Here is a 14,135-nt window from a genome sequence, read left to right on the forward strand (position 1 = left end):
CCCTTTTATGTTATAGAGACATGTCAGCTCCTGGCAGAATCCTGTATCTCCTCCAAGATAGATAGCTGCAGAAGAACTTTCACCCAGAAGCTCATGACAAGGCTGGCCATGCAGCAAAAAGCTGAGATCCTGTCCAGACTGTGAATAAGTGGAACAACAGAGGACTGATTGCCCAATACTGCAGTCAAGGTAGGTCAGTCTCACTAAACTTTACTCCATAGTGGGGGGGAAAATCTGTTAGATCTTTTGGGCCTATCAGCTGAACAAGTACTGCCTTTGGGGCTTCTGCCCCACCCCCTCAATGACCAGAGAGACTTGGGATTGCTGCCTAGGTAGCTAGAAAGCTGTCTCACTTCTTAAATTTGTCCTTCTCAGATCTGATGATGTTTGATGATTAGGGTATCAGTGTAACAGCCCCAATCCCAAGATTATATATATATATATATATATGCTCTCCAATTACAGACATGAATGCCTCATTCACAGAGTTCATGGTACAGGATAGACTGATTTCAGATATAACTCCAGAGGTTCAAAGTTTTAATAATGATAAATGCAGCTTTGATAAACTAATAGGACATTGACTACAAAGAGTTCTTAAGAGTCCTTAAATGGATTTTTAACCCTTTTGCCATGATGTAAATCCATTTCAGCTGTCTCATAGATACCTATAGGCTCCTGGGAAAAGTTTTGCTACTGCATCAAGAAATCTGGTCTGATGAAAACTAACAATCTCCAGAGACCATTTCTGACCCCACCTATTTTTCGAGCATATTTTGCAGATTCATTGTTCCTGCCTGACCTCCAGAGAAACAGCAGATGCCATGGCTTCTGTACTCCTGATTTGGTGTGCCATCCCATCCCCACCCCACAAGTTCCTGGAACACCACTGCTGCAACCTACCTCCTCAGCTCCCTCAAGGAACGTTCCTGAGGTCTTCCTTCAGCTGTGTGTGACTGCCAGCTCCCCCCCTGCCCAATTCGCCCCTTGTCAGCTTGAAGTACCTTCAAGAATTCAGCACCCTTGTTCCCCCACTTGCTCCCATAACTCACCTCTTTTTATAACAATCAAAATGGAGGAATGTTAATATTCTGTTCCACCCCTTGGTGCTGTCCTGCATCCTGATGGAAAAGCCTCATTCTAAGGAAAAAAATCCTCCCCTTCCCCTCTCCCTTTCACTTTTCCTCCCTGAGTGCTGGGATTAAAACCATAGGCTCAGCCCCTTGTCAGGGTCTCAAGTATTCCAAGCTGGTCTCAAGCTCACAATGTAGCCAACCTTGGACTCCTGATTCTCCTGCCTCTATCTCCCAAGGGCTGGAACTACAGGCATGCATAATCCTTCCTAGTTTCTGCAGTGCTTGGGATCTAATCTAAGGCTTTGGGCATGGTAGGCAAGTACCCTACCAGCTGAGCTACATCTCAGTCTTAAGGATTCCTTTCTTAAAACAATGGAACACTCAAGCTGGATGTGTGGTACACACTTTTAATCCCAGCACTTGGGGGACAGAGTCAGGAGGATCTGAGTTTGAGGCCAGCCTGATCTATATATTGAGTTCCAGGACAGCCAGAGCTGCATGTGAGATCCTGGGGGCTGGGAGGTGGGGAAAAAATGGGAGGGAAGAGATGGGGAATGGGGACAGGACACTAACTCCTGGCCTAAGGTAAACTCTAACTTTTCAAATGGAATTAAAAAATTTGTTTTTGAGAGGAACTAGGCTAGAAATATGTCATGGAGAAATAACTTGAAAAGCAATTCCAGCTGGGTGTAGTTTCACATGTCTGTAATCCTAGCACTCCAGAGGCTGATGCAAGAGGACTGAAAGTTCAAAGACAACCTCAGAAAGGAAGATCTAAAATGCTGAAATCACTAAGTGAAGCAGGAAAAGTGACACTAAGTAGAGTGTTTGTGCATATAAATAGATAAAATTGAGTTGAAAATACATTGTGAATTAAAGACTGTGTTTAGGAGCTGGAGATACGGCTCAGTGTTTAAGAGCACTTGTTGCTCTTCTAAAGAATCCAAATTTGGTTCTGGCTTTAATGCTGGTGGCTAGCAACTGCCTGTAACTTCAGTCAATACCTTCTTATGCAGGCACCTGTGTGCGTGTGCAAAATACACACATACAATCACAGAATCAAAAAAACAAAAAACCAAGATTGGCTTTAGAGTGATATGGTAGCAAAGTCAAGTTCCCTACATGGAATTTTAGTTTTAAGTAGAGGCTGGGGTCTGGGAATCTAGCTCCTTTGGTAGAATGCTTGCCTGGCATGTACAAAGCCCTGGGTTCCATTCCCAACACCGCAAAGCCATCATAGTAGTACACATCCGCAATCCCAGCACTTGGAAGGTAGAAGCAGGAATATCAGAAATTCAAAACCTTGAATTCAATCCTTATCTACACATCAAGTTTGAAGCTAGCAGGGGATACAGGAGACTATGTTTTAAAGAAAAAAAGTAATGGTATAAATCCTGAAATAATCGTATACTTCTGGCAATCTGTAAATGACAGATCCTGCTTTTTTTTTTAGGAATGGTCTTAATGCTCAAGTGCCATCAATCACTAATTAAGAATGCTGGAAAGGCTTGCCTGCTTACACCCCTATCTTATGGAGGCATTTTCTCAATTGAGGTTTTTCTCCTCAGACGAGTGTAGTTTGTGTCAAGTAGTCATAAAACTAGCCAGAACTTAATTTACATAAAACATCTTGGCCTCATTTTGAAGTAATTGTCCCACCACCCCATTTCTATCCCAACTTCAGAGTCATCAGGTCCCATCCAGAAAGCTTTTGTGTCTTTCCTTTTCCATTGCTAATAACAATACATCAGCCAAGTTTGTCCCACTGTAACAAGGGCTTGTCATTTTAACTGGGGAACCATTGAGAGTACTCAATTCCCCATTCTTTTGGATGAGAATAGTAAGTACCACTTCATAGAGTAGTTCTCATTAAACCAGTTAGGACCCAGGAAGATGCACCCATACGACAATTGTCAGTAACTATCCTCTCCTCCTTCCAGGGGCACCAAGCACAACTTTGTGCAGGTATACATGCATGCAGAGTTCCCACAGATACAAAAACAGGGCCATCACTGTCCGTTTATCATCACAGTGCTGCACTGAGCAATCACATTAGACCATTGTGTCGTGAGAATACTCAAATGTGACATATGGCTCATTTTCGTGTCACCAAGTTCATAGAATTCAAGGCATTGTCATGTGGCATTGTCATTTGATACGACAGGGTTCTTTTGTGATGTCCCATAGACAATAGAATGTTCACTGACAGTGTGGTGCTCCACATGTGCTACTCTATGGCAGTGAGTTTGAGATTAGCCTGGTCTACAGAGCAAGTTCCAGGACAGGCTCCAAAGCCACAGAGAAATCCTGTCTCAAAAAATTCAACCAACCCCTCATGGTCATGGTGTCTCTTCACAGCAACCCCAAACATTATCTAAAAACCACTTCATAGGGTTGAGGATACAGCTCAGTGGTTAAGAGTGAAGAGGACATAGATACAATCCTCAGTGAGAGGAGAGGGAAAATGTCAGGTAAGGTGGTATATACCCAGTGACAGATGTAGGGGGATCATAGAGAGCCTGGGAAACATGACTCTTTCAACAAATTAATAGGGCTGGGAAGATAGCACAGTAAAGTGCTTTTTGTCACACAAGCACAGGATGTAAGATGGATATAGAAGAACCAGGCTTGGTGGTACACCTCTGGACAGAGAAAAGAGATCTCAGGGGTTGCTGGCTAGCTCTGTGAGAACCTGTCTCAAAAGGGTTGTTGTTCTAATTTCCATACACGTGTCACAGCCTGCGTGTGCTCCTTCCTCCTCAGACACATTACACAGTAAGGTAAAGTAATTGAAGTAGTTTAGATTACATACAAAAGACATCATAGGCATTTAAGCCATGACATTCTGCCTTGATTCTAAGTTATATTCATTAGCTTAAACAAACATTAGGAAACTAGTCTGGAGCTAAAGCTAAGTACTAAAGTCTTAAGTGTCTGCTGGTGAATGGGAAAGGCTCTCATACTCAGAATGTGTTCACCTAGGTCCTGAACTCAACGCCAGGCCATCAAGGTACTCTCGTGTTATGGTCTGGAGTCAGGTTTACTAAGCATCCTATCTTAAGCTGGGAAGTGGTGATGAATGCATTTATTCTCAGCACTTGGAAGGCACAGGCAGGAAGATCTTGAGGCAGTTTGAAGCCAGGCTGATCTACAGAGCAAGTTCTAGGACAGCCAGGGCTACACAAAGAAACAGTCTTGAAAAAGAAAACAAAACAGAGGCCTATCTCAATGAGTAAGGGACAGTGATAGAAGACACTGGACCTCTGGGCTTGTGTACTCTCACACCCAAGTATGTAAGCTCACACCCCACACCTGGATGAAAAGAATGTTCAACAGTGACTGACAGGTATATTCAACAAACCTGCGCTGGCAATACAAAAGCACAGAAGGGGCACAGAAACAAAAGCAGGTGATGGACAAATTTCTCCCCAGCCTCCCCCAGTTCTTAGGTTCTCTTGTACACAGATAAATTATAGAAAAGTTTGGTCACTGTTTGAATCTTGAATGTAACTGCTGAAACTGATCTGTCAAACCTTCATTAACTCACCTGTAATTATGGGTGAAAACAAATTATTCCAGTTCCTCATAGCACTTGTGTAAATCTGTATTAACACTTGGGACCTCTTCTCCCACTCCTTACATGTATTTAACTTCCAGTTTTAGAGGCCTGACATACTCTTTTGGGTTTATGTGCAGAAATACCACACAGACAGTCACACAGCACTGGTGGGGTCTCAAAGGCTGCTGTAACATAATACAGGCAGAGCAAGCTAAGGGAGCTGTGAAGCCCCAATACAAACTCAGGACAGGACAGGACAGGGTAAAACAGCCAAGTTCCTGAAGGCTTTTCTCACTGGCACGGACAGTCTCATCAGTGGCTTGCACGTCACTGCACCTAGTAAAATATAGACCTTTATAACCAAATCCCATCTGCCTGAAGATGTACACAGAGAATGCTTTCACGATCACTGGTTGCTCTTCCTCTTTCTTGGTCTTTTTTCCCCAGAGCGTGAAGGTGTTGGAGTCTTTTGCCCCTCTTCGTTCACTGTGGACACAGGCTGTTTGAAAATGATTTCATTATCTTTATCGTCATTGATTTCAATCACCTGTGATTTTCGTCTCTCCAAAAATGTTGGTGTACAAATTGGTGTGGGACCCTGAAACCAACAAGTACATTACAGTCCAAGACTGAGAACAGGCATCTAGAACCACTACCCAACGTCACTGACTTCCTAGCTTTTATCTATCAGGAATGACCACCCAACACCACCACTATCCTCCTAATTTTAAGTTGTACCATGTGATCTATTTTCAGCCTGTTTTTACTTCAACTGACACAATTGAAGACGGTAAATAGTTTAGGAGCTTACCAAACTTAGTATGCAAATTTACTGACTGGATATACTTTATTATAAGATACTAGATACAAAGTTGTTAAGTCACTAGTTAGGGATCTACTAAAATGTCACAAGATTCAATCTGGTATCTAGTCAAATTGATGGTTTGTTTGTAAACTCAGCTTTCAGGAGGCAGGGACAGGAAGATCAGAAATTAGGCTAGCCTGGGCCACAATGTGAACTGGAGGCTTACCTGGACTACATGACATGAGTTCCTGTGTCAAATAATCAAAAACAGAAAACCTCAAATACTCTGCCCTGCTGAACGGAACAGCAGAGACTGATTTTCCTCTTCAAAACTCTGTCTACAGTAACTGGCTCCCAGAACATGAGGCACACTCACCTCGCTGTCCACAGACTTCTTAGACTTCTTAGACCTCCTACGAATTCTTGTGGTAATTCTCCTCATCTTCTCCTTTCTCCTAGGTACACCTAAAAGCCTTTCTCTTGGGGTAGGCGAAACCTGAAAACAGAGGCTAGGAATTATGCAATTTGCATATTTCTCAGCTACATGCACATGCTATAGTTGTATGCCCATCTTTAACTTAGTTCATGCAACCAGGGAAACGGCTTTGCTGTAATCCCAGCCAAGATTACACATCACACCCTGTCCCCAGAACGCCTCTGTGACTGTTAAAGACTGGGACAAAGAGGTAACAGACACCTAGCTTCTGAAAGTCTAAAGCCTGGAATAGATACCTTCTTTCTCCAACTATGTGTTCTGGAAGAAGGCTGATAGGTTCTAGGGAAGATGGAAACATTCTCAAGATTCAGCCAAAAGAAGAGGAAAGTCCTTCCAAAAACTTAGGTGCAGCCATTATGACCTACATTCTTGTTTGTTTTATGGTGGAAAGATACCTGATACTTCCCACTGTAATGGAGGAAAAGTCCAGCCACTGACTTCCTGACTAGCAAAGGACTTAGCCAGAGAAACACCCCTGCTGAGTCACTTCTTATTCTCTGGGTTGCGGTAGTCCAACCTACACACTCTCGAAAAATGTTGCTGAACTGATGCTCAACTGACTCCTTCTGATTTTGACTTTATGACTATTTCCAATTTCAAAGAACATGAAGCCGAATCGGAACTAGAATGGCATACCACTGAAGATCACGGTGCTAGAGAGATGGCTCAGCACTGCCTGCTCTTCCAGAGGGCCTAGGTTCAATTTCCAGTACCCATATGGTGGCTCTCAAGCCTGCAGAAGGGTCCTGGTGTCCTGCTCCATCACTGTTTTATTTCCCTAAGACAAAGTCTCTCACTGAACCCAAAGCTAGGTTGGCGGCCAGCTTCATGTGTACACATCCCTCCTCTCCCTAGGGTTGCAAACATGTACAGTAGTACATGAACACACAGGTAGGCCTGGAATTATGTAGGTGGTGGGATCTGAACTCTGGTCCTCTTATTTGCATAGCAAGCACTCTTTCTCACTGACCCATCTCTCCACCCAATTTTAAGCCTAAAAAAAAAAAAACAAAAAAACCATAATGCAGGGTTGGGGATTTAGCTCAGTGGTAGAGCGCTTGCCTAGCAAGTGCAAGGCCCTGGGTTCGGTCCTCAGCTCTAACCCCAAAAAAAAAAGAATCCATAATACAGCTGGGTGGTGGTGCGGCACAGGCCTTTAACCCCAGCACTCGAGGCAGAGCCAGGCAGATCTTTGTGAGTTCGAAGCCAGCATTGTCTACAGAGCAAGATCTAGGAAAGGCACAAAGTTACACAGAGAAACCCTGTCTCGAAAAACCAAAAAAAAAAAAGGAGAGAGAGAATATCCATAATGCAGCCCAGTGGTGGTGGTGCACACCTTTAATCCCAGCACTTGGAAGGCAGAGCCAGGCAGATCTCTGTGAGTTCAAGGCCAGCCTGGGCTACCAAGTGAGTTCCAGGAAAGGCGCAAAGCTACAGAGAAACCCTGTCTTAAAAAAAAAAAAAAAAAAAAGAATCCACAATGCAAGCGACCAGCTACAGTGGCATAAACCTACAGTCCCAGCATTGGTACGTGGAAGGCAGGAGGATGAGAAGATCATCTTTAGAACTTACGCTGTAAGTTGGGGGCTCACGTGGGCTACATCAAGATCACCAGATCTCAAAAAAAAAAAAAAAAAAAATCGCTCAATACAACTCCAAAACAACACACACACACCGATTTAACAAAAGTCTTAACAAAAAATGAAGTAGCAGAAACTACTTCCATTTTTTTAGGTAATTCATTTTTTTATTATTATTATTACTTTTTGTGTGTGGAGGACAACTTGGAGGAAGAGTTAGCTCTTTTCTTCAACCACATGAGATCCAGAGACTGAACTAGGTAGCCAGGGTGGTGGCAAGTGCCTGCATTCCATGCCATCTTGCCAACATTCTGGAAAGGATTTCTTCAGTAATTGGTGGCCATTATAAAGCCAATCTCACCTGGGTAACCTTGGAATCCTCAGCATCCTTAGGAGTGCTAAGGGTGTCCTTTGAAGTCCCCTTCTTCGGTTTAGGTAAGACCTGAAAATAAGTATTAAGAATTTAATAATTTGCATATTTATCAGCTATATGATATGCTGTAGCTGAATGCCTATTTTAAGCATCAATGTCCAATTGCCAAATGGTTAAATGTAACCAGGGCAAAGGCTCTGCTCTAACCCAGGTGAGTATCACACACTTATAATCACAGCACTTGGAAGGCTGAAGCAGAAGGATCTCCAATTTGTGGGGAGCACAGATAATGTAGCAAGACTCCGGTTTAAAAAAAAAATGCTGGGGACTAGAGAAATGCTTCAACAATTAAAAACACTGGCTGCTCTTTCAGAAGACCCAGGTTCCATTCCCAGCAGCTACATGATGGTTCACAAGTGTAAACTATAGTTTTAGGAGATCCAATGCCCTCTTCTGGCCTCCAAGGGCACCTGGTATCCACTTGGTACACAGGTGGGAAATTATTTTAGGGAAAAAGGTGGCAGGGGCCTGGGGATGTAGTTTATATAAAGTGGCACACTTAGGGTCCCGAGTTATACCTGTAGGACTGCATAAACCTGGATCCCAGTACTCAAGAAGCAGAGGCAGGAAGACCAGAAATTCTATGTCACCCTCAGCTACATAACAAGTTTGATGCCGGCTTGGAACAAAAGACCCAGTCTCAACAGGCACAGCAGCAGCAGCTGCCTCTGTGGGGCTATAAGCCCATCAATTTACCCAGGAACTCAAGAGGCGGGAGGAACTATGATAAAGGCTTGCCTGGGCTACAGACTTTGTTCAAACTAGGCCATGCAACTCAGTGATTTTTTTTTTTCTCTAAAAGTAGGACAGTGTTTGGGGGTGGGAGGGTTGGATGATGCATGCTCAATGCTCTGGGTTCCATTCTCAGTACCATAAACATTAAAAAGAATCCACAATGCAGTGTTTCAGGTTTTTCTTTTTTTTAAGATTTATTTATTATGTATATAGTGTTCTGCCTGCATGTATCCCTGCAGGCCAGAAGAGGGCACCAGATCTCATTACCGATGGTTGTGAGCCACCATGTGGTTGTTGGGAATTGAACTCAGGAAGTCTGGAAGAACAGCCAGTGGTCTTAACCTCTCAGCCATCTCTCCAGCCTGGTGTTTTGAAGTTTAGTGAAAATCTTACACACAGAACTAAGCAAGTACTCAGCAATAGACCACTTACTTGCCTAGCATGGGCAGACTCTAACCTGGCCACTAATCAACCAAAAAAAAAAACCAAAATCCTAGCATGTGAGTGCCAGAACTAGTGAGGTAGAATCCCCACCACTAAGAAAACCCAGGAAAGGACACTTACCAATGAAGGGAAACTATAATCAATCCCCTTCTTAGCTAGCTTCTTCCGGAGTAATTTTTCCTTCTTCTTAAACCGACATTCCATCTTCAACATTTGCAAATGTCCCCGTTTCTGATTATAGCGTTTCACTGCTGGAAATGATGGCTGTTGAAATGGAACATTCCACTGTTTAAAAAGTTCTTTATGGACTTTTTCTGGCGGCAGAAATTTACCTATATATAAAAAGAACAAAACAAAAAGCAAAAATGAAAGGATGTTAACTTTAATTTTGTATTTTCCCTAGGGCCATCTTGTTGGGTTTTTTTTTGTTTTTTTTTTTTTTGGGGGGGGGGGTTCAAGACAGGGTTTCTCTGTAACTTTGGAGCCTGCCCTGGACTAGCTCTGTAGACCAGGCTGGCCTCCAACTCACAGAGATCCACCTGCCTCTGCCTCCCAAGTACTGGGAAGGGTCATTTCTTATGGTATGAACTAACTACATGGCAGAAAAATAACTTTTAGAAACTCAAACAATTATTGTCTATGCAAATGCATGTGTGTGGGCTCACATGCCTCAATGCACGTGGAGGCCAGAGGACAGCTTTGTGAAGTTGGTTCTCTCTTTCCACCTTTACGTGGGTTCTGGGGATTGAACTCAGATTGTCACACTTTCACAGCAAGCATCTTACTTGCTGAGCCACATGTCTGTCCTTTTTTAACACAGGGTCTCACGTAGTCTAAGCCAGCTCTCAACACCCTGTTTTGCTTAGAATAACCTTGAATTTTTGATCCTCCAGCATCCACATTTAATGCTGAGTACAGGCATTAAAGGCTTGTCCCATCAGATGCATTCTATGTGTTGATAAGACATGAAATCCATGGTATGGGCATGCTAGGCCAGCATTCTACCAGCTAAGCTACACTACTGGGCCCAGATGATCCCATTCTATCCTGGGCAGGCTAATGATTTGAGACAATAGTCAGAAAATTCTGTTGAATCTAGAGCCCTTCCTGATGTTTTCCCTCAAAGCAGATGAAGTGCAGCACAAGTCCTCCTAGGTTCCTGCCCAGCCACTTTCCCTAACCGGAGCCATGCTTACAGCTGAGCACATGTGTCTGGATGAGCGTCTGTGTGGAGCATGTGGTTTTCTGCTCTACCACTGTCTGCCTCGTTTCATTCAGATCCTCTCTGAACCTGCAGCTAGGCTGGCAGCCAGCATGCCATCCAAGTCCTTTAGTCTGGTGTTAACTTGCTTAGACTCCATGAATGGGCTGTACCCAGACCTCAGAATGAACTCTGAGTTTTACAGGTGTCAAGAATCTGACCTGTAGCCTATCTCTCCCCCACTCTGGTTCCCTCACATTCCCAACAACTAAACACCAGTTACCTCTGGTTTAGCATTTACCATCCATTAGGTCAGGGATGCCGTCAGTCTGCACTCCTACCCTTTACCTGGCTCATGCCTCTCTACAACGTCAGTTTTTTCCCTCTTTTCTTTCTTTTGAGACAAATCCACCTGTCTCTGCCTCCCACATGCTAGGATTAAAGGCGCGTGCCACCATGCTAAGCTTTAACTGCATCAGTTCCCAATCTGAGTATTTCCTCAGCAAAGTTCTTTTTAATCACCCACTAAGGATGGGTTAGCTCTTCTTCCTGAGTACAAGCCCCACAAATAACTGCTTAACCCCATCAGTATAGAAACAGCCCTCGTGCTAGAAGGTCAGAGCACTCACACGATAGAAGTCTTTCACCAAAAAGGTAGTTGTCCATTGTTTCTGCAACTATCTTGGCAACATCCTCCGACTCAAACTCCACAAAGGCATACCCTCTGCTGTTTCCAGTCTGCAACAGGAAACCCACAAAAGGAACAGTTAAATCTAACATATCACCAAGCTCCTAACATGCCCCTGAGGGCGCTCAGGAGATACCAGTTACTTCAACCCCAAACCCACTCCACACACCCTGGAACTGTTATACAAAAAGAAAACAACTAAGACAGTCTCAACTTGGAACACAGATTTTTCTGGCCTCCTCTAACTCCCCCAGTAAGGCACATGGAAGGCCGTCTCTGGGCTCCCACAGTCCCTCTTTGGTGTTTCATGGGCAGTCCTATTTGTCACACTCAAGTTGCTTCATTAAGAACATAGCAGTGTGCCCAGGCATGGTGGCACACACCTTTAAACCCAGAACTTGGGAGGTGGAAGCAAATGGATCTCTGTGAGTTCAAGGCCAGCCTGGTCTACAAAGTGAGTTCCAGGACAGCTAGGTTCTCCACAGAGAAACCCCGTCTTGAAAAAAACAAAACAAAAAACTTAGCAGCCTGGCCACATCTGTAATCCTGGTTACATAGGAGGCTGAGGCTGGCCTCACACTCAGAGATCTACCTGCCTCTGCCTCCCAAGTGTTGAGATTAAAGGTGTGCACCACTATGCCAGGCTTATTTTCTTGTGACTCCACTGCAATTTGAGAAGCTATTTTATAAGTCAGGCTCTCCTTATGTTATCTCTGGCTGACCAGGAACTCATGACATAAGCCAGGCTGGCTTGGAACTCAACAGAGATCTGCCGGCCTCTGCTTCCTCAGTGGTGGGATTTAAGGCATGCACCATCATATCTGGCTTGTGAAAAGTTCTTGAGTGTGAACTTTGTAGGTGACAATGCTGTGCCTATAAATACAAAAGATGACACACAATTGAAAAACAAAAATACACACAGTTGAGTTCAGACACATCATCTTACCCGTTTACTCCTGGACAGTCTGAATCTGTTAATAGTGCCGAACTGGGTAAAGTAGTCATAGATGTGGCTTTCGTTAAGTGTTGATGGCAGGTGCCCCAGAAAGATGACTCCAGGCTTAAGATTTTCTCCCTTCTTCTGCTGAGGACAAAAACAACAGATAAACATCTTAAAAATAAAAACTCATGCTGTACCAAAACTTGTGTGAGTGTGTGTATACTTTTCTGAACAGGGTCTCACTATGTAACCTTTGCTGGAGTGGAACTCACTATGTAGACCAGACTGGCCTCTAACTCTTGAATGCTGGGATTAAAGGCCTCCGCCACCATGGCCTTTGAGGGTTATTAATTCTAAAGTCTTTTTAGGGGATAGGTAGAGATCTGCCTTCCTATGCTTCCCCAGCACTGGGACTGAAGGTATATATCACCTTGCCTGGCTTGTACCAAAACTTTCAAAACTCTTCCCTCCCATTGGTACAGGAACCTACTCACTGTTATCACAGCAGCATTAAAGAACTAGGTTTTTAATGTCTCTCCTTCAGGAAAACTGTAGGGCTGCAAGTGGTTTTCTTGGGGCAGCAAGATGGCTCAATGACAGGGGCCACAGTGCAAGAGACAGACTCTCAAGGACTGTCTTCTGACCTACACATGCACCATGACGCACACGTCCACACTCAACCACCCACAAAAAGTTGTCTAACGCCTCGGTACATGTGCTCAAGAGAAGGCTGTACTGTGAGTGAACGGACAAGCAAGCAAATGTCTGTCACTGTCACTGAACCTGGGACCTTTAACTCTGAAGGTAGATGAAGGTTTACTCACACCTAATCATACTATTTCCAGTTGTTATCCTTCACCGTGCAGACTGTACTTCTCTGTCACGATTACTCTACCCTCCTTGTTTCCCATAAGGTAGAGTGACTCGGGCCTGTAATTATAACATTCAGGAAGTGGACACAGGGGTTCAAGACCTCAGCTGCATAGTAAATTAAAGGGTAGCTTGGGCTACAGTAGACCCGTAGTGATATTAACCAACCCTCCCCAAAAGATCCCACAACAACGACAAAAAACAAACAAACAAACAAACACACACCTTTTCCTCCAGTGCACTTCATGCTAAAAACCAAAGGGAATATAAGCTTTTGTTGTCGGCAAATAGAGCTTGACAAGTAATGTTTCTATTTCTTCTTTTTTAAAATTTTTTTTCAGATAGGGTTTCTCTGTGTAGTCCCGGCTCTCCAGGAACTCACTCTGTAGACCAGGTTGGCCTCGAACTCACAGAGATCCACCGCCCGGCAACGTCTCTATCTTCTCTAGCTAGCCAAGCCTTGGTCTGCACACGTAGTCCAGGCTACTTCCGACGCTCGATCCTCCCGCTTCCCCCTGCCGGGTTAGGGGATGCCAATTCCGTCTCCGAAGCACTCCCATGTAAGGAGACACATCTACCCTCCCTCTGCGAGCCACAGCGGAAGCCTTTTTGGTTGCGGCACGCTCGTACGCGGGGTACGCTGGTCTGCACGTGAGTCCTGAGGGCCTAAGGACCACGGCGCACACCGACTCCCGACTGCCGCAGTCTCCAAGCCCGTGAGCGGTCGGCTCCCCAGGCCGCCCCGCCGCGCCGGCCGCTCACCTTTCTCACGCGCTGCTGGAGCTGCGTCAGCTGCTCCTGAAACTTGGAGTCTTCCAGCGGGTCCAGCGCCAGACTCGGCTCTGAGGGGCCGGCGACCACCGCCATGCTGGAGGGAGCCTTCCAAGCCGGGCCACGCGGAGCCCCCGGAAGTGACGCTCCCACCACCTCCCGGAAGCGGAAGTAGAGGCGGGAAGACTGGCAGGCAAGAACTGCCGGTCTACTGGCCGGAAACCGAGACGCTTTCTAAAGCGGATTAAAAATAAACCCCAAGGCAGAGGCTTTGGCTCAGTAGGTGAAGTAAATCCTAGGTTGGAAACCGAGACTGGAATCCCACTTCTGTAATCCCAGCACTTAGAAGGTGGAGGCAGGAGGATCATTTACATAGTGAGTTCGAAGACACACTGGGCTCCATGGGAACCTGGCTCAAAACCAAACAACATCAAGTCCCAAATATTACCTGTGCCCTTGATACACTGCTAACTAGTCCTTCACTTATGACCTCCCGCCGACCCAACTCATTTGTGGTTTTTTAGTTTGTCATTCTAA

General features: G+C 44.8%; 1 protein-coding gene across 2 annotated transcripts; it reads right to left on the reverse strand.

The window, feature by feature from the left end:
• Nucleotides 1-4,244: 4,244 nt before the first annotated feature.
• LOC118593078 (MKI67 FHA domain-interacting nucleolar phosphoprotein-like) lies at nucleotides 4,245-13,730 on the reverse strand. Of its 2 annotated transcripts, none has more exons than XM_036202314.1 (7): nucleotides 13,590-13,730; nucleotides 11,964-12,098; nucleotides 10,959-11,067; nucleotides 9,249-9,460; nucleotides 7,878-7,958; nucleotides 5,817-5,936; nucleotides 4,245-5,233 (listed from the first exon to the last, which is right to left on the reverse strand). In XM_036202314.1, the coding sequence occupies exons 1-7, from the start codon at nucleotides 13,692-13,694 to the stop codon at nucleotides 5,042-5,044; spliced, it is 954 nt and encodes a 317-aa protein (XP_036058207.1). In that variant the 5' UTR covers nucleotides 13,695-13,730; the 3' UTR covers nucleotides 4,245-5,041. The 2 variants fall into 2 exon arrangements, with proteins under 2 accessions (XP_036058207.1, XP_036058206.1); XM_036202313.1 differs by having other exon boundaries at nucleotides 11,964-12,101.
• Nucleotides 13,731-14,135: the final 405 nt, after the last annotated feature.

Source organism: Onychomys torridus, chromosome 11, assembly GCF_903995425.1.
Source record: "Onychomys torridus chromosome 11, mOncTor1.1, whole genome shotgun sequence".
Taxonomy (NCBI): Eukaryota; Metazoa; Chordata; class Mammalia; order Rodentia; family Cricetidae; genus Onychomys; species Onychomys torridus.

Excerpts from the sequence above, each read along its gene's own strand:
- LOC118593078 (XM_036202313.1), bottom strand. The coding sequence starts at position 13,694 with ATGGCGGTGGTCGCCGGCCCCTCAGAGCCGAGTCTGGCGCTGGACCCG. Across the intron at positions 12,102-13,589 it reads TCCAGCAGCGCGTGAGAAAG|CAGAAGAAGGGAGAAAATCT; the intron begins GTGAGCGGCCGG and ends TTTTGTCCTCAG. Across the intron at positions 11,068-11,963 it reads GACTGTCCAGGAGTAAACGG|ACTGGAAACAGCAGAGGGTA; the intron begins GTAAGATGATGT and ends TTCCTGTTGCAG.